Source organism: Pygoscelis adeliae, unplaced genomic scaffold (genome assembly GCF_000699105.1).
Source record: "Pygoscelis adeliae isolate BGI_AS28 unplaced genomic scaffold, ASM69910v1 Scaffold151, whole genome shotgun sequence".
Classification (NCBI taxonomy): Eukaryota; Metazoa; Chordata; class Aves; order Sphenisciformes; family Spheniscidae; genus Pygoscelis; species Pygoscelis adeliae.
Genome location: NW_008824036.1, coordinates 799851 through 822993, shown reverse-complemented (window position 1 = coordinate 822993; position 23143 = coordinate 799851). Strand labels below are relative to the sequence as shown.

General features: G+C 39.2%; 1 protein-coding gene across 1 annotated transcript; it reads left to right on the top strand.

Annotated features, from left to right (window-relative positions):
- Positions 1-811: 811 nt before the first annotated feature.
- On the top strand, positions 812-19094 carry LOC103924823 (chromosome unknown open reading frame, human C11orf63). The gene is made up of 8 exons (XM_009333422.1): positions 812-1206; positions 4191-4689; positions 8654-8764; positions 11365-12017; positions 12772-13057; positions 15004-15084; positions 16368-16493; positions 18891-19094. The coding sequence occupies exons 1-8, from the start codon at positions 812-814 to the stop codon at positions 19092-19094; spliced, it is 2355 nt and encodes a 784-aa protein (XP_009331697.1).
- The last annotated feature ends 4049 nt before the right edge of the window (positions 19095-23143 follow it).

The following is a 23143-nucleotide window of genomic DNA, read 5'->3' as shown; positions in this document are numbered from 1 at the left end:
CCGCCAGCGATCGGCGGCGGGAGCAGTGGATGCAGGTGCCCGCCCGGGTGCGAAAGGCCTCCCGGCGGGTAAACTCGCGTGGGAGCAGCAGCGCGAACCCTGAAAAATCAGAAATTACATGTTGCATTTCCGCATCTTAGCAGCCGCCCACGTGCTGCAGTGAAACTCACTAGGTACCTTTACACTGATTGTTCACCCTGTCTGCGCTCTGACTGACGAACGCACCTTTCGTCCCGGAACACTGCCTTTTTCCTTCCTCCCAGACACTTACCTTGTAAGTCTCTGGTGGTGCAAATGACTTAGGAATGCTTCAATGCAATCAAACGAAAAGAAACTGTCTTTCCAATTTAAGAAGCATTCCAGTTCTCACTGTGTTCCCTTCTGTCACACTTTCTTGCTGATAACTTACTTATCAAGATGGTATAAGTTGAATAAAGAGAACATACAAAATTTTTTACCTCTCAGAAGTTAACAGATAGAATTTTGTTGCTTTGTCGTAGCTTCGTTTTCGTAAGTTGTTTATACATGATTCGCTTTGTTACCACTAAGGTAGATGTCATAGTAGTAAGTCATGCATTTGCTATATAGGGACCTTGATATTAACTGCTTAAAGGAAAATCAATGTAATGGATGAGAGTAAAGAATTGTTTTAACTATAGAAGATCAAATTCCGAGCCCAAGCCAATGATACCACCCACAACTCCAGCTTTTAACAAATACAATCATTACCGTAGAGTGAAGACCCTTTTTCTGTTTGCTCTCATGTTTTCCAAATACAGGGCTGGTGTATACCCTCAGTGCAAAACACAGAATGAATTCTTCAGATACGAAATATATTTCAGTTTCTTTTCCACACGCCTGTAACACGAGTAAAAAAGATTCTCCCCAAAGCATACTCATGCAACCAGACTTCCACCCTGCAAATTGGAAAAGGCCGTCTGTAAGCAAAGGGCGCTTTCCCTCAAGTCTGCGTGACTCCGAAGAGTCTGATTCTGAAAGCCTCGTTCAGGAGAGACAGTATCAGTTAGAACTCCAGCAGCGGATTCATGAAAATGAAGAGCTGGTAGGACTGTATTCTGAGGAGTTGGAGAATGACAGCTTAGAAGAAGATAGCTTGGAGGAGATGAGTTTAAAAGAACAAGAAGGAGCTGAGTATGACACAAATCGATATACAAATGGAATACAAAAGAAGGATGGTAATGGAAGGTAAGGCATAGGATTTTAGTTGATGAGTAGAGTAGTTCTGACACTTTAAAACCTTGTGCTCCTCAGAATATACATTACATATTCACAACCAATTTATATTGCCAAAGTGCTATCAAGAGCACCTACGGACTTACTTACACACGAAGATGTACTGTTTCATCTTACCCACATTCATAATTATTATGCCCATTTCTCCAACATAGCCTCAATTATTTACTGGCTAAAACACCAGTGTAGGAGAATAAGATGGAAAAGAAAACATCCCTCACAGACCTGTATAGGCTCCCCACGTACTGGCTCTAGACGCTGCATACAGAGGCGAACGCTATATGCCTATTTAGGTGCCTGTAAAACAGGCAGGCGAGAAGCTAGGAAGTGGTGAACAGATACATGCTAACCCCTACTCTTAAACATTACTGGGTAAGCTAATGGGGGAGCATTTAACTAGGGTTTTTTCTGGTAAAGGCCTATTAAATGTAGATCCCCTCTTATTCCTGTCTACTTGATCCAGAACTGCAGCCCGTGGAAGGAGTCCAATGACCGTAACGGGCTGTGGACCAGGCACTATGATATTTAGCAGTATGTGCTGGCTAGCATCTCAAATAGGCAACCATTGCCATGTAAGTGTCAGACCTTCAGATGGTGCAGCAGCTCCGAGATCATGGGCTAGAGGGTTTCTGGAGCTGGGCTGTGAAAAAGAACCAGGGAGAAAACAAGGACCGGTACCAACACATCCTCTTTTCGTTCCTTGCAGAAAGACCTGTGCTGAGCAAACCAGGCCGCTTCCTGTGAGAAAACTTACAGGCAAAAATTGGTGGGTTGAATAAATGCAGTTTTGTCCTTATAGCTGTATAAATCTAAAATTAACATTTCCAGGGTTACAGTCACCTTTAAACATTCTTTAGAAAGCGCTAACGGTACATAAAATTTAATTTGCTGTCATATGCATAAAAGGTTTAACACTGTATAAATTGGGAATAATTCTGAAGTTTAAAGGGATTAAATTAAACCTGAAGTAATAATGATGTGCAGTTTCAATTTAATTGTCTACTTAAAATAAAATGGCAAACAAATGAAGGCTAAATGATTAATAGAACGCTTTTATTCACCTCCTCCACAGGCAAAATGGCCAGTTATTGAATATTTTATTGTGAGTGCAAATGATGTTAATTGTACTGGAAACGTGCTCTAATTTTTAGTAATTTTTTTGACTGAATACTATGCTGAATGTGAGGCTCTTCATTAAATGGAAATTTGATTTTATTTTGTTTGAACTTAGCCCAGTAAGTACTCAAATACAGTCCATTAACCGGAGCAAATATCACAGCATATACATATGAAACCCCCTCTCTACATCCATTACTAACCTCGGAATTTGAAGAGGAAACACTGCATCTGTTGTCTACATACAACACTTTTGTTGATGAGTACAGAGTCCATCTAACCTTTATATCAAGTTGGGGGGAGGAATAAAAGCTGCACTTTTTGTCTGCAGATGATCAGAGATGAAGGAGCTCTTCACACTCGTTTTGTTCCCGTGCGGTGACCTGGCCTGCATAATACAATTGAGCTGCTGTGCACACATTTCAGCACAATAGAACTCTTTAGCATTATACTCTGTTATTTGAATCATTGCAATTATATCACATATTCCTGTACTCGTTTCAAAATATGGTCGCCTATTTCTGTTTACCTGTGGTGTATGACAACTAGGAATAAAAATGTTTTCACCGATGTAAGTCATCTAATCTCTGGTATACAGGATACCACGGCACCGATGCTTAGCTGAAATGAAAAGCATTGCTAGAGAAGCAGATTATTTTATTATTAGGAACCACTTGAAATATAGGCATAGGCATGTAACTAATTTAGAAAGGATGAATAAATGATTTATGGAAATGTTACTATAATTAACTGTGCCACAGTTTGGAGAATCCAGCAGATCAGTTCATTTCTTTTAATAGGGGCTGAAGAGTCAACCAGGTTTCAGTGCCTATAAATGTCACTTTGAAAGGCTCACCGTTTGTCAGTCAGTGTCCAAGAAACCAGGACTATACTGCAGGTCCAGTTAGGAAAGAACAGCATTAAAAGCTTTTTTCTCCCACGCTCCTTACTCCTGCCACTGCCTGCACGTCTCCTGGAAGCCAGTTTGTATGTCTGTGGCTCCTGCAGTTGGTTTTCCTCCTGTTGGATCAGACTGTAAATCATAAACAGAATCAATTGTGGTATTTTTTTAAGGCAGACCATCTTTGTTTGCTTTATGACAAATGTAGTTCTGAGCAATGATTTGGACACTTGTTAAAAAAAAAAAAAAAAGCCAAACCCACAAACCTTTCTGATTTATGTTTTTCTACTCTTATCTCAATTACAGCCTGTTTTTTAATGAGGAGTTACTTTCAGTCTTATTGTATAGTAAGAGTTTTTTATTGAAACATGATGTTTCATAGGAATGAGAAGAGAGAATAAAAGTACAGAGCTGTAGGCTGTTATTGCTCAGACAGTCAGTTCTACTGACATTTGAGAGAAGGATTTTACCAGGAATATCACTTTTCTTTCACACAGCAGAGTCTCTGAAGAATGAGCAACACATATTGTCTTTTGTAGGCGACATCATTTTAAAGTAAACAATAGAAACAGTATGTTATAACAACTTAATCTTTTAGTTGATTCTACTAGTGCTTATGATTTCTATGGTAAATTTAGGATAAAGACTGTATTTTACTGTGATCTGAATGTTAGGCCAATTTATCATTCACTGATAATGAAAAGTAAAAATTAAGAGGAGGTCCTGCCTCAATTTTCTACTAAAAAAATGTTTGATAAAACTGTTCTGATCCCAATCCCACAAATGGCCATACTGTATGCACTGAAATAACTCCGTTGAGCATATTTGCAGGACATTTGTTAGCTCAAATTGCACACTGAAATAATATAGAATTTGTACAATTTATACATAAATAATTTTGTGTTTCTTTTTCAAATAGGAAACAACAGTCTGTGGACAAATATTTCAGCCTAAGATACAATCCTAATTGGAAGAACACAAAAGAGGTAGCAGAATTTTCTGTGACAGAAAAAGCATGTCAAGTTGCTGGAGAAAGCAGTGTGGACTTTTCACAGGATTCATTTTACCTCCATTCCAGTGGCTCCCCAGAAGAAAAGAATCAACAGGAGGCAAAGTCACAAGATTCATTCTCAGAGTCTGGTACAGAATTACCAGGCTTTCATGAACCAAATGCCGTGGTCAGCAACGAACCTTTTAGGCTACATACCAAAGGGAAGGAATCTGCAGATGGCCGTCATTTGAAAGATAGTCCCAGTACATATGGAAGGGCTTTTACTCTTCAGATTCAAGAAGATGGACTACAAAGAGCAAAAAAAGACTTTGTGGAAAAAAATAAGCGGACTTTAGGATTACGTTCCGAGAAGATAAATTCCTATCTGCAATTACACAATAAAAAGCAAGAAGTTCTTCAAGAGCAGGTAGGTAACTTTTACGTGTTTTCTAATTGGTATAAACTGAGGACTGTCTAGTGTTAAAATGGAATAGCTGCATGATCAGGTTTGCAGAGGAGGTAAGTAGATTTACAGTCTATCATGCAACTGATTTCCAATAAGAATCTTGTTCACCCTTTACGGAATAATTGACAAGTCCTCAGTTACTCACAACCCCAGTGATGGCCCTGTTACAAGCCTAGTTAAGCTATGTATATTCTTGGCCATGAAGCATGTCTGCATGGTCACAGAGGTGATCTCTCACTAGTTGTTAATCTTGATGCAAAAGAAATGCTGTCTTCCTTCCTATGGGATCTATGCTGCACCTCATCAGTGGTTCTTTTTTGCTGCCTCTGATTTTTCTCTGTTTGGACAACATGAATGTGCTAATGATTATCTCTGCTAATAGCATATTCTCAGTTTTGCTCAATGCAACAAATGCAAATTGCTTCTGATAGTAGAATACTCACAATTTTTTAACTGCAGTAGGAAACCCTGATGTCACCATTTGGCTTAAAAAGCAGTATTAGTGTTTTTCCACCTGCACTGATCATAACAAAAAAGTATATGTGAAGTTACAATTGAGTTTGAGAACCAGAAAACATATGTGTGGTCACACTGCTTTCAAGGGCCATGCACGCTCTTGCTTGTCACTGTCATTTAGGGCCACACATGTAGGAATAGCCAAGAAATATGTGTCAGATTTGGGCGGTCAGACAACCCTTTCCCCCTACTTACTTTCTCAGCCAGACCAAACCTTACATTTGAAATCACTCAGCACATACCAGTTGTGTACAGTACTTGGATTTGAAGGGCCTAGCTTTCTTATGATTGACTGCGATATGTCAGACAACTTCTATTAAGGATTAAGTGGAAATGTAATTACAGTTCCTAATGAACGATTATACATGAGTTTGTTGCTTTTACTTGCTACTTATTATGCATAATGGGAAGGTGGGAGTCATTGAATCACTCCACGAGTTGAAGCATAGAAAATTCTCAACTTGGAAAACTACAGAGACTTTCTGCTTCAAGTGACACATTTTCCAAGGCTAATGAACAGTTGACACAACACTAGAGGGCATCTGCAGACTACATTACAAGGAGTATAACGGCGGACAAGCTTTTTTCTAGCCGACCTATTAAGAGCACTTGTTTTTTTCAGTTATAATTTGGTTGATGGTAAAAATAATTAGTGTAGATTGATGCTAATTAAAGCTGTGTTGATATGATTATGTTTACTATTTGGGGAATTCTCAAAATGTTTCATATGTAAGTATTGGAGCCAGGGATCAGGACTTCATTGTGTAGACACTATTCCAAGATATGTAATAGAAAAAAAAAAATCTGTTAAAATCAGGGGCTACGTTCTAAGATTACCTTGCTGAAGTAGCCATGGGGACAGCAGAGCTGTGACATAGCAGGAGCCAGGCAGCATGTGTGTAGAAAGGTGTGGTTTTTTCCTCCACAAGTTGATACAGCCGCAACAGCATCACCACCTACTGTCAGCTAGCTTTGTATTTGCTGCAGATAGGCATAGGAAGATGTACTTACCTCTCTTGTTCTTAATCAAGACATCCATTGCTCCGTCTTGTTGGAGGGGGTGAAAGAAGGCCTGACGGAAGCATCTTGTTGACCAGAGCTGGCCCATGAGGCAACTGTGGTCACCTCACCTGGAAAACTGTATCAAAAGTGCAGAAACACCAAATATGTGAAGAAGCAAACAAACCACGTCTTCTGCTGGAGCGATCAAACATGTTCTGAATATTGTTTTTTCCTAAACTGGATTATTTTGAGCTTTGCAGGATGTTGAAGCTGGTTTTATTGATACGATCGCTGTTGGCTGTCAGGTACTGTGGTAGTGAAATAGTGTTTACATTGAAGTAAGTACTTTGTGTACAGCTTTTTTCAACTGACATAACAATAGGTAAAATATTTTCAGCCTCATTCTTCCAAGATTTACAGCTATTATCTCTGTGCATACAGACAGCAGGCTGTATGTACCAAAACATACCATAAATGGGTGTTGATCTGTATATTTACTAATTTATACAGCATTTTATAAAGCATCAAGTTCTTTGCAGTGTTGTCTGATTCTTTAAGAACCTGATGATGAGTTTCTTTGAGAGAGAGAGAGAGAGAGAGAAAGAGAGAGAAGTAGTGGCCCAATCTAGCTCAGCTGTACTCAATGTGAGTTGCTTTCCTACCTACAAGCCCCTTACTTCAAAGCAAGGAACATAATGTACAATTTTTTAATGGCTCTAGACCAAGGCACTCAGACTCTCTGTGCACTGCGCCTTACCTCAGTGTAAACACCTAATCAAGATTGCCTGCGCTTCAACAATAGCAGCCAAATGCAATTCGAGAACCACAAGCCTTTGAAGTCCTCACTGCAAAGGCCGGTTTTCTAGTCTGGGATAATGACATGCCATGATTGCTGTCTTTGTTGTATCTTTTCAGTAGAGAAGCAATTATGGGCCTCAATTTAACAGAATAGGCATTACACAGCTTATGATGCTCAAAATGCAATTTCATTTGATCATTTTCTCAATTTGATTGGTATTAATAGAATAGTTCACAAAAAATGCTGGCAGAGGTTGTGTCCTGTTCCTCTTTCAAAGAGATAATGTAGAAGTATGCTTTACCTGCCCAGTAAACTATCAATACAGTGAGTCAGTTGGTTCCACCAAAAACATCTAACTGACTGCAAAGCTCTATCCACAGTTCAGGAAACCTGTGTGGTAACTTTTAATTTGTGAACTTTTCTAGTCACAACTAACAGAATCTGCATCACCATTTGGAGCAATGAGATCACCTGAAAACTCAGCAATAGACCCTACCTACCTTTTCCTAGTTGTCCTAATCTCTCACCACCAAAGATGAGAGGCTCAGCTCCCCAGAAGGATTTAACACTTCCTTCACACTGATTTCACCATTACGATTTTCAGTTAATAATTCTCTTGGTCACAAGTATCTTCTCAGTGCAAGTTCTCCTGTGTTAGCCAGTGTCGCTCTGCAGTGGTGCAGAGGTACTTCTACCACAAGCATGAGTCCAGCACATAGTTGGCTGTAGTCTCTTTACGGTGGGACTGCCTTACTGCACACTTAATTGAGGTCACACCCGCTATAGTACTTAGCAGGATAGTTTCGGACGACATAAGGATAAATAAAAAATAAAAAAGCATTGTTTTTTGTCAAGTTTTATAGACTGGAAAAAGAAGTTTGATGCTTTCAAGAAAAAAATTCATTATTGCCATTTTTATGAGGGTATCTCTTGGCTTTGAAAGCTGTAGTGCCAGCAGCCACCCTCAAAATCTGCTCAAATTTGATTTCCAGCCGTCGTGCTACGACTGTGGCCACGTGAAGATGTTCTTCTTGTTTGTGGGCTTGCTATTTTGCACAAGCTGTTTGATTTTGTTGCCTGGCTATATGTATTAGATGTTTTATTTCTGCAGCTACTCCTTGTAGACTTGTCTGCCAACATCACTGTGTTTTGCCATCTTTTTCTGCATGACTCTATTGTTCAAGACCCTGCTATGGTGTGTGTCATCCATTAATATCTTGGTACACTGGCTGATTGCTTGGACAATGATGATTGTCTAGTTACTTTTCTGTTATTAGGTACATCCACTGGCTCTCATATAAATGGAGAAGCCCAGACGTCTGAGAGTTACAAGTAGGTTTCTGTGCTGCATACTTCCTGCAATTTTATTTTCCTCCCTTCTTCTTAAAAGTAGAAGGAATACTCCCTACTACCACACCACTGTTAACTGTTTTTTTGCTTCCTTTTTCATTTTCTCTTTTAGCCGCTCATTTTCTTGTAATCTATTACATAATGCCTAACTTTAGCATTTAGCTTTAACAGGAAGCAAATTATTCCTTATTCTTTCCCCAAGACTTTTAAATCCTTTCATCTGGTTGGGCTGTGGCCATAAACATTCTTGGTTTTTAGGTTACAGGTCCTAAAACTGTTGATAAGGAACCAGTTCAGAGTGTCCTACCATTCCAGACTGTGAAAATGGAGCCTGAAGACAAATGGTACCTGAAAGCACAGCAGCTCAAGGTTCCTTTTCGATAGAACACGATAATTGAAATGTATATGTAAAAGCATTGAAGTCTGAATATTTAAAGCTGTAATCTCATTACTTTTAAAGTACCAATTATTGACAATAAATCCTTAGATATATATCAGTAGATGATCACCAAAATTTAATGCATATGCTACTTTATATACTGAATGATTTCAAATCAAAATAGATCCCAAATCCCCAAAAATGCTGAGCTCAAAGCATCTTACCTATTTAGGACATTATTTGGTTGATAATAATGTAAAAGCGCAAACTAGTACACGGTCATGTTTGATGGTTCATGAGGATTCTGAGCTAGAACTTAACTACTGTTGCATTACTTGTCCCCTAAAATCCCTGTGAACATAAGGGAACAAACCATAAAACAGAAAATGTTACAGGAAGAAAAAGTTGCACTGATCTCCTCCGTACACATAAGTCTATAGATCTGTTTTATGCTGGCCTTTCAAACCAATGCAATGGGATAGTCTTTGGAGCAATAAAAGAGACCAGGTTATCATCACTGATGAAAAACCAAGAACTTCAGAACCAGAACCTCAAGCCAACTGGAATTATTATTGGCAAACCTAGTTATTCTCGTTGTATTACAAGCATTTGAAGTAGTTCAGGCAGACTGTTTAAATTCCCCGCTGTTTACTTAAGACGGGAAGCTGTACTGTAAAGGACAAACAAGATTTTATGCTGCTGTTCATTGTGAGAGATGTGCTTTATACATGGAATTTCAGAATGAAGGAGATATTTTACAGGGCTGCTCATGCCGTTTAAATGGGAAAACATTGGCCTGGTCCCAGTTTGGCAGCAGCTCATGCTTTCCACCAGTGGCACGGTATGCCAGAACACTAATCGTTACAGCAGAGGTCGAGCTAACAAATCATCATCTTGGCACCAGGAGTCAGGATTCCCCAGTGCTAAAGCTTTCGCCAAAACATTCTGCTCTATATGTGGATTTAATACCTACCATTAAGTAGTTATTCTGAGTGCATATGCTATGTAGTGATTGCAAGTGTTGCTAACAAAAGAACCCTAGAGAGACAGGAGGATGAAATGGAGGATTTTAGCGCTGACAAAGATTAAATGGACAGAGAATGGATTTGTATATTCCCTAGAAGGAAAGCCATGTCTTTCCTCAAAATAGGCAACACCTGATGCTGTAATTGGAAAGTGATAAATCTTAAATAAACTCCAGATTTAGAGTATGTCAGTTTAGCTCAAGACAGTAGTCCTGGTGTGCTTAAATTCTTAAATTGTTTCTTATAATTTGGATAATGTTTTGCAGGATACAGGGCAGCAAGGAATGCTTGGTTTAGAAATGAAATCATTTAAATCATTGATGTCAATCTGTTTCTACTGTGGACCAGTCTAATAGTGTGTACATAGCCATCTTTTCCTGAAATTTAGTACAGTTTACTTTCATTAGAGGATTAAAACCAAGAACTGATTGATTTTTGAAACATTTTCCCCAGATGGCCGACAGTGAGCTACCACTTCTCTACAGGATTAGAAACAAGTAGTCCTGTGCATTTAAGGGCACCTATTTTTGCACCTCATTCAGATAAAACTCCCTCATTCCATATTTACCGCAGCATCATTCATTAGATATGGTCTGCATCTGTAAGGAACCATTTTTATAGTGTTCTGCTTCAGAATTTGTCTCAGGCCATTAAGCAAAGTTTTGATGCAGTATTATGCATTGTCTGTGCTTCACCTGAATAGCATCTGTGCTTCTGTTCTTGACTAGGTGTTCCTACATATTTTAATTTTGGATTAAGTCTAGCCAGGCCATCACCTGGTCTAGCCACGAGCATAATGTACTGAGTCAGGGTTAGATACAAGCAGCATGGAGTGATTTTGATGGGTCCAATCAAACTTGTGCAAACTGGCCTAACTCATTATCAGTACGTTAAAGAACTGTTATCATAGTCATGAAGGACCAATACCATACCTAGGTCTCTTTAAGGGCCCTTCTATCAGGACATGTTTTGTTAATTCAAAAACCCCAAACCTGAAGCCTTACAAATGCCACAAAGACAGACTGTTCTCCATACCATACTAGGCTTCAGGACACAGATGCTTTTCCTTTTACACTTCACCCTCTGCTAAGAGCTCACTTTGAAAACTAATTCCGATCGTGATACTCATTCAGCCTTATAAAACATTGCTATAACCCTTTTCTAGTTGTGAGTGTACATTAAACAGGGGTGGCTGGCTCCATACATCCCTGATTTTTAAAGGGACAGCTGATTATGCACTCCAGCCTGTTCAGGCCTGCTCAAGGCAACCACATCAACACATGTTCAAAGTTCAGTACATGTTCAGAACTCAGCTTCATTGTAACCTGCACAGCTATTTAAGGGCTGTCTAAAATAAGAACGTTGTCCTGAATGAGAATCATAGAACATGATGTAATCTAGCCCAAACATCAGTTAATCAGTTGATTTGTATAATTCTAAGAAATAGATACGTGAAAGGCATTGTGACAGGCAAACTTACCCATACACTTGTATATTGTTGATCTTAATGAACATATAAAATAGCAACCACTGAAATTCACCCCACTTTTGATAACTTGTTTTAGGATCACCAACATAAGTCCTTCCAGAGAAATAAAATAAAATCCAACCAGAGTAACAAAGGGAGAGCTTTCCCAAGGAATGATAGCCAACAACCATCAGGAGGACCAGCAGAACCGAAGTCTTGGCACCACAGGCACCACCAAATATCAGAATTTCAGACTGCTCCCATGCAGGCAGTGGAGCAAAACAACAGCAGCACACTGCAGAAATGGCTGTATCCAAGTCCTTCTGTTGGCCCTGGCACTAATACAGCAGCAAATTCAGATACTTGCTTAAATAATTTCCCAAATTCAAGACATTTTGTTAATCAGGATTTTACCACATCTACCTATCCTTTTCATCCAACATTACATAAATTTAACGCAGCGGAGGTTATATCTCCAGCATATATCAGCAAGGAGAACAAGAAATATCGGCATGATTCTCCAAATGGACTTCCACAGGACCAGCAACATTTATACAACCATGTCACTGTGCAGCTTTTTGCAAGAGATAACGGTACCAATGGTCAAGCACATCCAAATCAGAGGAATATTTCATCTACTTTTAATGCCAATTTTCAAGAATTGGTGAAGGATCAAGTATCACTTCAGGATTGCAAAAGACACATTAATGCAGATAAAAGGTATCAAAACTATGCTATCAGTAGTTTATGGTAAGGATCTAAGTGTTGAAACAGGATTATCATAAGACTATGATGCCCAGAAAAAATAGAAATGGACAAGAAAATGTTTTAAAGTCCAAAGTATAAAATTATTTTTCTACAAACCTGCCACTATAGATTACTACTAACTTAAGATTCATTATAACTGTTGATTTTTAAATATGGTATTGGAAAAGGACAGTTCTGTACTCCAGGCTCTCTTGCATATAGAATTTTCCACAATTGAAACTTTCCTTCTGAAAGCCTAGAAGGTGAAGTTTAAAAAATAGATAGCAAAGAGCACTGTGCATAAGCTAAGTCTACTGCTAGCTGCATAGAGTTATATCAAAACTTGTCTTGCAGGGTGAATATCCAGAGTCATTCCAGTGCCAATTCTGGCTCGCTACACATGGGGAAGGGCATGAAAATCCTTAGTTATGTAGAATTTCACCTGCCTTGATAAAAATGAAGGTTTTATTTCACATAAACAATTAATTCTTTCAGTACCGATCCCAAGCCATTTAAAGGCAGTTTTCATCAGCTTAAGCTAGGCTGAAAGTTTCCCCATCTATAATTTTTCCATTTATTTTAAAGTTTCCATACACTTGGGTGCAAGCAAAATCAGTCATTGTGAAACACCCGTCTTTCCATCTTCATGTTCCCAGTATATTCTGTGAGCAAGGATCATTCCATGTACAGATTGCTTGTTGACCTATCTGCTATATACAAATAAAGATTCTTACTTTTCCCCTCTTTCTTTTTTGAGGCCTTCTCAATCTTCTGTTCACAGTTCACCAACAGCCCCTTTTACTACCTCCCAATTTACAAAAACGATGGAGCAACATCACCAAGAAATCACTCGTTTGACAGAAGCTCACTTAGCTGACAGGCACTTGTTCAGCCTACTTCGACCTATAATCCCACAGGTTGAAGGTGGTTCAGAGGTAGATCCAGAGAGCGGTGAAGGAAATCAAGTGAAAATAAGCCGAAGCAACTCAGAAGGATATCTCATGCAAATGGAAAAGCAAAAACAGCCTAAAGTCAGCAAGAAGGTAAGCAAATAGATGTGGATTGGATGGTTTTACATTTCTATTTCCCCCTCTGATTAATGTTTTTTTTCTTAATAATCCAAAGATCTTCACCACAAAAAAAAAACCAAAAAAAAAAAAAAAAAAAAAAAAGGGGAACGGGTACCGAGAAATATTTCATTGTTACAGAGAGCACACTGACACACTGACCTGCCCAGAGCATTAAAAACCAAGGAACAAAGGTGGAAACAGACACTAAAATCATTTTAGTCTAAAGAGCAAGGCGGTTCACCACCACCTCTCCCTATGTCACATTCAGTCTTGATTAGCTCTAAGAACGCACAGAGCAGTGTTTGACCTTTAAGTTATCCAGTGATAAAATGATTTAGAATAAAGCTGTTTGTATAAAGCAGCAGGTAGCCAGGCCTCAGATCTGAGCAAACCATTATCCTGGTCATGCTCATTTGCTATCCAACTCAAATCTCTTGGTTTCCAAGGGAATCAAACTGAACAACAACAAACTTAGAGGATTTGTAAAGCTAACGGCATAAACATTATTAAAAGTCTCCTGATGATCCCATTTTGGTCCTTATTAAAACTTGGTTCTTTTTGTCATTTCTGTGTGTGCAGTTTCATACTGTAACCAGTTAACGCAGATGCAGTGGAACAGCATAGAGATATCCCTGTGTGTCCATGGCAAATTAAACGTTTAAGAAGTTAGCTCCAAGTCTCAGGGCAGACAAACTAAGCTGGAATAATTACTCATGTGTTTCATCTAGGAGGCAGTTTGTGTATTGCTGCTTGAATGCCTCTAAGAAGAATTAGCTGGATTATGATAGTAACTGAAGGGCAGATTTCCTTCCCTTTCTGTTCCCCTGAGTTCAAACCATTGTTTCTGTCCTGTATTCTCAGTAGCTTTCTCATGCTTCGTATGTGAGGAATGCCACAGAGAATGACTGTTTATGTCTGTCAGAAAAATCCTGCTTTTCCTAATAAACAAATGCAGTCATACTCATCGCATGAAGTGAGAAAACCCTGATTTTGTTGTAGACAGCTAAATTATTAACTCTTCACCGTACCTTAAATTAAAAGTTAGGTGTAAGTATATCATAAAATAATAGGGATAACTGACACAAAGACACATCAAATAGAAAATTCAGTGCATAGAATTAGTTTCTCTGCAGTTGAGTTTAACTTGAACATGCCCTTTGAAGAAATGCGCATTTTATTTGCATATAGAAATTTTGTGTTTCTGCATTACTCTGTGGTTGAAATTACTACAGAGCTGATCATAATGAGTTTCCACTGACAAGTTTTTAAAATGTAGTCCACTTCTAAAAATTAATCTAGTGTTCTTGAAAGAGATTTAAAAGATTCTGGAAGTATTGGGGTCTTTGTAGTGATGTCATGCAGTATTGAAATGGTATCACCCATCCCTCATCTCCTGTCTTCCCTATTGCACTTGTAAAGCTTTTGTGGGGCTGCAAGGCATGTATTTTTCAACTGTCTGTGAACAATTTTCCATTGCAGTTTTGAGAATAAAGAAAGGTTACTATTACTAATAACATTTGCCTAATTTTTTTACCACCAAAATCAGGTACTTTTATCTGCTTCTCTTATAACAGTTTCTTTGGGGTTTCCTTCTAGTAACAGTCAAATGGGTCACCTTATGCTGTTTAAAAATAAAGCTCACAAAAGATCATTTTTGACTGAGAAAGTATTGCTTTGTGATTTGGATGATTGGCAATTACCCGCCTAGATTCAAAGGAAATACAGTGTAATTTGACTTGTGCAATTAACTCAATCTTTGTGGTCACTTAAAATCCTTAAAATGAGACATGCCAGAGGTAAAACTGAGACTGCAAGTTGAATCCTACTCTTATCTTGGGTGTCCGCAACAAGACTTGCTTTAATTATGCTCTCTGTAAAATCATATAAAGGAAAATCTGTCACTGCTGTTTGTTTTTCAGCCGTGTAGCTCAAAAGCCTACATAAATCTGAATGTGAAGCTTGGAGGCCTTGGACCTGACTATGAAGCAATCAAAGAGAAAGTAAGCGGTCCCTATCATATGATCTGCTTTTCAGTTGTGCAAAGTGAACTTGGGCAGAGGAGAATGGCAAAGAAATCACTGCTGAGAAGCAACTTATGCTTGTCTGGTACTTTATGTCCTTGACTCTAGGTCTAGCTTGAGATCCTAAGGGGAGATTCAAATAGAAGGAAAGACAACTGTATTGTGGATAATTTTAGCCGTCTAATTTTGTAGTTCCAGAAACAGGGAGTAGTTCACAGAATTCAACAGGGCTAATTGCACATCAGTAAATTATACACTCGTGTGACTGAGTTGCATTGTCATTCCCCGTTGAGAAGGTTTGCCTAACCTTCAGAGTGGAAGTAAAAGAAGAAGTTGTGTAAACACAAGAAGAAAACAGCTGGATGTGCATTACCCTGTTGAAATGGAGAGAGATTGTTCAGAACAAGTATCTGAACAATTGGTATCATTTGACCTGTTCTCTGCTGATAATGAGGTTCTGGTAGCAGCTGTATATCTAAAGTGCTGCAAACTCCATCCTGCATGCTTTGAGACCCTATTGATCTGACAACAGGTGCTTTATATGGCATTCTTTATAGAAACACTGTAGGACAGCAGGAAGGAAAAATGATAAAATGATCATCCCTTTGGAGTCATTGAGAAGCCCCTGTATTTTCTTCCTCCTTGCCATAAATGAAACAGATTAGAGATCTGAAATTGGAATGGACAGAGTGGGCATAGCCCAGGACTCTGTGTGTTTTCAACACCATCATAACACTTCTGGAACCTGGCGTGCCACTGGGGTATCATTGCATTGAAGGGAAATAATTGACATTGGCTGGTAACAGGGGCAAGATAGAGCTTACTGCTGAATCTGAGCATAATGAATTGCTGGAAATGTAAAGACACAGGATATCAGTTAAGGAAATGAAACATGTCATTCAGGGCCTTAAAAGTAAGCACAGAGGTTTTAAAAGTCATTGCAAAAGTTGCCAGAAATTAGCACAGCCGTTTTAGAACTGAAGAGATCTATTGAAACATTCAGAATAAAGATGCATCTGTTGCATTTCTGCTGAGCTCTATCCTCGGTACAGTCCAAGAAAAAGCTCTTAAAAATGAAGAGTGACCAAAAAAGCTGTGCCATTCATCAGGATTTCCTCTTGTGTTCCGCTGAGGAATGATCAATAGCATAGCCAGGTTAAACAGCAACAGAGGTGTAAGTGGAAGACTCCAGTGGAAAAAGTGTTTCATTGATGAATCCACTGAGACATTTAATTAACCATACACTTTTCTCCTTTTGTCAGAAAGAGAAGTTAAAGCAACAAAAGGAATATGCAAAACAAATTAAGGAACACAATATGAAAAGCGTTGCTTCGGTTCAGAGGTTACCTACAAAACCCCAGGTCATGTCTTCAGTGTCAAGACAGAAGGTGAGAACAGAGTCCCTTTCAAACGCATGCAGGGAGAGATTCTGGACTTTGCACAAAGAAAAAGAAAAGCATAAATTTAACTCACAGTAGGCTAAAATAGTTTCTCCATTTTGATTTTCCTTTCAACAACTCTGAGGACTTCTACTCTCATGGGACCGTGGCAAGTGCTTATCTGTGCATCTATTCTGTTATGGCTGTAGATGTATGCCAAGAGTTGCTGATTTCTTTGCCAACAGCAGTCTTCAGTCTTTCAGCATCTGCCTTCCTCTTCATGAGAGCATACCGAGTGGAAACAGAGCAGTACTCCATCCAAGCTACCAGCACGCAACTTGGCTTAAACAGCTAGTGATGTTTTCCTGGGGAAAGGGTGGGAATAAAGGAGAGTGGGACCCCCCTAGGAACACTACCCAGTGCAGCACATGCTCTGCTTCACATCAGTGGTAGAGGCCACACTACTGCAGAGTGCACTCTTCTAATGGACCACAGATATCCTCTTGCTAGTCTATTATCCACCTGTCTGTCAGTCTCACTCACAAACTCTTTTCACTTCAGTTGCATAGCTACAGTAATTGGTCTTATTTTTCAAGCCCGTACAACATCACTTTAGCCTTCACTGGCCTTCAAAAACAGCCCAAATGAGCAGCGACTGACTACATGACAGTGGCATACATAAACAAACAAAGGGAGCACCTTTTCCCTATTGCAGGAAGTAATAAAGCTCTGGAAATAGCATATATTTTATCCAATCTGTTCTGCAGGAGCTCACGTGCCTGGTGCTGAAAGCACACTAACAGGTATTTCTCCAAGGTGACAAATGAGAACTGCATGCTTCAGGAAAAGTTTTGGAGTTCAGTATCAGTTGAATTCCTCAGTTACTTGCGTTTATTTCCAAACCTCACATAAACCACAAAGAGATGAAACTGCGTTCTTTGAGTGTCAAAAAGGCTTTGGATTCCTTCAGAAGACTTCCCGGACACTCCTTCACCAAGAACGTGAGATAATGCAACTTCCACTTGAGACATAACAGGTGTTTCCAAATACATGCGACTGAAACACAAACACCAAAAAATGTCCCAGGTTAAACCAGGGCTCTCTCAGTTTCCAGATTTCTGTAACACTGTTTCCATTCCCTCTTCAAGAAAGCCTTCCAGGTTCCATACATCATTCCATACTATTTGACACTCTTACAGGTATCTGCTTTGCATTCCTCTTTCAGCATGGCCCTGCTCAACTTCAGTGAGACATGTCAAATCTAGAACAACAGCTTGAGTACTCCCGTTTTTCTTTCTGTTTCTAGCTGTTTTTAATTTTGATAGTTAAGCCTATCATGCAGTAGAACCTAAGCGCAGTTAAACAGAACTTGCATACTTTTTGTTTGCACAATATAGTCTTTACCTACGTCTCACATTCACACGTGAAAGTTTACCTACATACTGCTACAGAAATACATACTTGGAAAAGCGCGTGATAAAAGGAAGCAGTGTGGGAAGTACAGTTCTTCAAGATATGCTGTCCCTGTCAGTATTCCATCACTGCCCTCCTTTCCCTCTGCTTCACGGTATATTTGTTCGGCACATACACATTCAGAGTGTCTGAAGTAGAAAATAATTGGAACGGCTGTTTATTTCATGCTGCTGTTCATATTCTCAGTATAGTATGTACGGGTCCTGTGCAGACTGGGTGTCCCTGGTAAAGAAATTTCCAGTCACAAAATATGCATGGTTACCACAGAACTCCAGGAACTCTGTGAGAGGCAATTCTTTGTCTTACTCTGAAACAGTTATCTGTTAAGGGTTGGCATGTCTAATACCATCCTCACTTGTTCAGAAATCTTTTCTTGTTCAGAACTGTGTTAGCTTTGAAATTAACCAAAAAGGAATTTGGCAAAGGATTATATTAAATCAGGTTCCAGAGAATTTAAAACAATTACCTAGACTTAATTTCAAAACTCATTTTAACATTTTAGGCCTTTCAATACATCAATTCTTCAGAATTTGTCATAGGAGCACTCAGTTTCCATCCTTGTGGTATTAACCGGCAGAACTCCCTGCTATAAGATATGACCGAGGACAAAAGTTTAATGAGACTGAAAAAAAAAAAAGTTTATAAACGACTCGTGTTGCTTTTTCTTTTTTAAAGAAAAAACACTGCTTCAGTTATTTAAGGGGGCCTCCAGTGGTAAGTGTCAGAAAGCAGATCTCCTTGAGGTGGGTTATTTTGCCCACTGCAGAGGTTTCTTGCAGTCGCCACTGAAGCATCTAGTATTGAACACTGTCAGAAACAAGATCAGGAATTAGGAGAACTATTAATTTGACTCAACATAGAAACACCTAAATTTTCTTGGAAATATTGGTCAGGTTTTCTCGTAATCAGTTATCCCAATTTTCATGTTTGTAGGCGCTGGAGTATGCTAAGAAGATTCCTAGACCAAAGACTTTCACGGCAAAACAATCAGATGAAGAGGTGAAAGAGGAAAGAGTTCTGCCACAGACTTTAAATGGAGACAGTTTACCTCAAATTGCATCCTTGGAAACTTTGCAAAATAGACACGAGAAGGAGAAGCAAGTTGTAGCTGCTTTCAGAGCCCTTCATATCTTATAAGTATTTTGAAATTATTAGGGATATCTTCAAGGCAAAAATGTCTGAACTATTTAATTAGGAGCTACGACCATCACACATTGATTTACCATTCCACTGAAATATAAGGTGGCTTAAGTTTAATCATTGATAAATTTTATAATCAGTTCTATTATACCTGATTTAAAAAAATGTAAACAGTTGCATATGTAGCATTTTAAATATGGTCATCCCTGTTGTTATTTTTCTTTGAAATCAGCTGATCTAGCAGTTGCATCTTTCAGACTAATCAGCTGTTGGCTTGTCACAGCCGGATCATTTTTAAACATGTCAAACATATGGGCATATCTACAAAACACTAAAAATAAAGATCAGTTTCATTTGATGATCTTAATACCAGCAATGTTTCTCTTTTTGAAGTGCAGAGAAGACTTTGGCAGACTGTCCAGAAACAAAGCCAAAAATAATCCATTGCTGGTAAGAAAGAACAAAAATGTGCACCAAACATAGCAGTTGGTAATGATACAATACTAATTATTCAAATGTTATCTGTTAGTGAATAGTTGTCACATCAAGACCAAAATTCTGAAGCTTCATCTGGGACAAGAAAATTCAAAACAAGTACTGGCTGATCATGCAGACAATCTGTTACTAGCCAGAAGCAGTTGGAAAATATATTGAGTAACTAAGGATAATTGAGAGCTACATGTTTGAGAGGAAACAGCTTTTAACAGATTAAATCTATAAAAATAACAACAAACAGATGGGTTTCTTATGATGGTTCTGTTTCTTTAACTTAGTAAATTATGAATTAAGTCAACATATGAAATGTGATTAGAACACACAGCAAGGGAATTTTGAAGAAAACACACTAAAATCTCTTAGAAAATAGGCTAGTTAAAAGGGGGAAAAAAAACGCCAACAACCTTGTGATTATGTTTAATCACTTTATCCAGTTTATTAGGTCCCCTTTTGTATGGGAGGAGAGAGAGTAGTAGTCTTTGGGCAAAAAAAGGGTTTGTGTCTCCTTGAAGGAGGCTAACAATGGAAAGGTAAGGTGGGGAATAAAAGAGAGAGTCTCTTTGAAATGGCTTTCTCTTTTCCTAGATGCGCCTTTTGTTAAAGGTAAAGGTAGAAATGTGTAAGACTTAACACGTTTCTGGGTTAACATTTCATTGGCTGGATGTCTCACAGGAAAGATAATTTTCCAGTAGGTGTACAGTGAAGTCAAGGCATTGGAGGTATGACATATATTGCTGGAAAAGTCCAATACCTTTCGTTTTATAGAGTCCTGGGTGAGTTTGACCTAGATCCTACAGTCCTCAGGATGCCCCAGTCCTCCTGAAAGCGGGTTAGTTGCTGAAATACACCCTGCAGGATCTCCAGTCAGGCTCCCAACCTAATGTGGGAAAAACTGGTCACCATACTGCATCTCTCTATCGTGGAAAAGGGACATGTTCCTTTCTTTAAAGCCCTCCTGACCCACCTGGGAGACGGGAAGCTCTCCACCCTGTCAGTTGCTTCCCACCACGCATGCTGAATTAAGACCGTTTGACTTCGCGGGCAGAAGTTTGTGACGTACATAGTCTTTGGGGGAAACTTGGTGGAAGAAGTGTTTTCCAATGAGGGGAATGTGGGTCAGGTTGCCAGGGAAATGTTTTGCATATTAAAGTGCAGCAGTGGACATTTTCAAATGATTATGTCCATAATCAAATGATTATGACATTTTCAAATATCCACTGCAACTTCTGGAACAGGACCATCCTCTGCCTCAGCCTCCTTTCGCCTCGCCTTTGGGAACTGCATTTGCCCCCTCTTTGCAGAATGTGCACGCCTGTGGTATGATCCATCAAGCTAGACTGGGTAAATGTTTCCATGCTCTGCCAGTTGCTGCTTTTCTACTTTTATTTTTAAACCGAATGGTAACATTTTGAAGCATTTCTGATTAGGGAACCTCAACTTGTTGTTTCTGCTTAAAAGTGATAATCCCCCCTTAATACAAACCTCAAGTACCTATTTTAATGAAACCTTCAGATGAATATCAAAGAGCTATTTACTCGTATCTAATATTTTAATTAGATTATATTCTCAATTTAACCCATTAAACCCCCTTTGATGATCTCCATGTTTAGTGTTTAGCCCCAGATGCTGGAGGTAATGAATATTGGACCTTTGATTTAATGAGAACTTCTGCCTTTCCAGCCTGACTCCCTTTGTATCCCCCTTTTTTATTTTCTGAGCTATAGAATTCAGTTAATTGAAGAAGTCTCTTACCACCACACATTAAGGAACCTAAATTAGCATCCCTTTTCTGATTAGAAAATGCAAGCAGACATTTTCTCTTTGATCTGAGGATTGAGTTGAAGTAGGCAACAGCCCCCTGAAAATGAGCTGATGGCCTTATTATTTGGCTGACATGCAGATGCGTCCATGTGGTGCAAAATGCTTAATGTCTTAATTGATCACCTTCCTCCCTATCTGTCATCCTACTACCTTTTAGAGCTCCCATAAATTAGGGTGATCTTTCTGGGTGGGTGATGTGTTTCCTTTGGTTTTTTTTTAATAAAACAATGAACTTTTAGGAAACATTTAAATACTAAACCCATGCTAAAGTGGAAGCCATGTATACTTATGTGATGCTGCATCTCGGGCCGGGGGGATAGACTTTTTTTAAAAACACTGATCATGATCATCTTACAAACCATTTGGAAAGGACTGTTGGGGTTTTTTTTCCTCTCCCAGAAAAAGACATTATTTGCAGCATATGTGGAAAGAAAATCTTTTGATCTACCTCAATACTAATGCAAATTTTCCTGCACCTAACAGATACGGTGGCACAAAAAGGGACCATACAAGTAAATGATGAGCATCCATCTGCTTAAAAGCAAAGGCCAAAACTTAATGTCTTTCAAATTAGGAAGGCAAGGAATTTAAATAAGAAATAGGCCTTGAATTTTGCATTAAGTATTCAGGGAGAGATTGAGCTGGAGTAGAACCTGCCTGCCATAGTCCCATGGCTCCAGCACAGCTATCACAGAGCGCAGGGTTACTCACCGTGAGCACAGGCTGCCTTCACAGGGGCAGAAATGTATTTGTGTACACCACCCAGTAGAACTTCTCGACATTTACTTGGCGGGCCCTTTCTAAGTGCCACCATTTCTTAATATTTTAGATTCAGGAAGTGTAGAAGCTGAGACCACCTTCACTGGTCAAAGACCCGGGGTCAGTTCTACTTAGGAGCAATGCTGCTGCAGTAACATCACCATCATGTTTCTTTCAAAAGTAACTGAAGTCGGCTTCCCACCACCATCTCACAAAAGGTGTGAACAGCTGGCTCACAGGCTGCTGACTCTGACAAAAACATACTGTTTTATCAGTTAAAAACATTAAATAAGGCAGAACCTAAAAGCCGTGTTCCATCATTACATCTCTAAAGACAAACCGTCAAAGATGAGGATCATAAACCAGACGAGATTATGTCTAACTCCTGCAGTCATTGAATACTTCAAATAGGCATGAACAAACTATAACGTCCAAACAGCCCGCAAGCCAAGCTTTTGATCATCATCATCTCTCGTTAGGGATCAGTTCTACAGTAAATTATAATAGCACAAAGAATATGCCTTTTCCTGTTATTATTTTGCATGTTGCCCAAACCTAAGCGCTCTGTGCATGAGCATAAGCAGGCACGTGAAGAAGGGACCAGCTCTGGTGACTGCCTGTGTGCTGTGAGAAAGAGCTCTAGATGCACAAAATCACCGTGATAGGTAAAGGCAGTGAATCTCCACCGGTGACAGCTGGCGAGGATGAGTTAAAGCAGCCTGCCTTACAGAAGAGCCTGCTTTGAACAGAAGTGATACTGAGCCAAAAACCTGGTTAGAGCAGATGCTAAAGAAGCATCCAGCAGCTCAGCAAGCGCTTTGCATAATCGTGAGTGCAGAGCGGGCAGCTGCAGGTAATACCACAGGGCTAGTTTTCTGTGTGTCAAAGGAGCACTTAAGGGTTTGTTCCAGCAGTCACAGCAAAGCCAACAAGATACACAACACCGGAGAATATTGAGCCTTTACTTCAGG

Bases quoted from the DNA above. Each gene is read 5' to 3' on its own strand.
- LOC103924823 (XM_009333422.1), top strand. From the start codon at position 812: ATGAATTCTTCAGATACGAAATATATTTCAGTTTCTTTTCCACACGCC. The intron at 12,018-12,771 runs GTAAGGATCTAA...TTCTTTTTTGAG, and splicing joins TATGCTATCAGTAGTTTATG to GCCTTCTCAATCTTCTGTTC. The intron at 13,058-15,003 runs GTAAGCAAATAG...TTTGTTTTTCAG, and splicing joins AGCCTAAAGTCAGCAAGAAG to CCGTGTAGCTCAAAAGCCTA.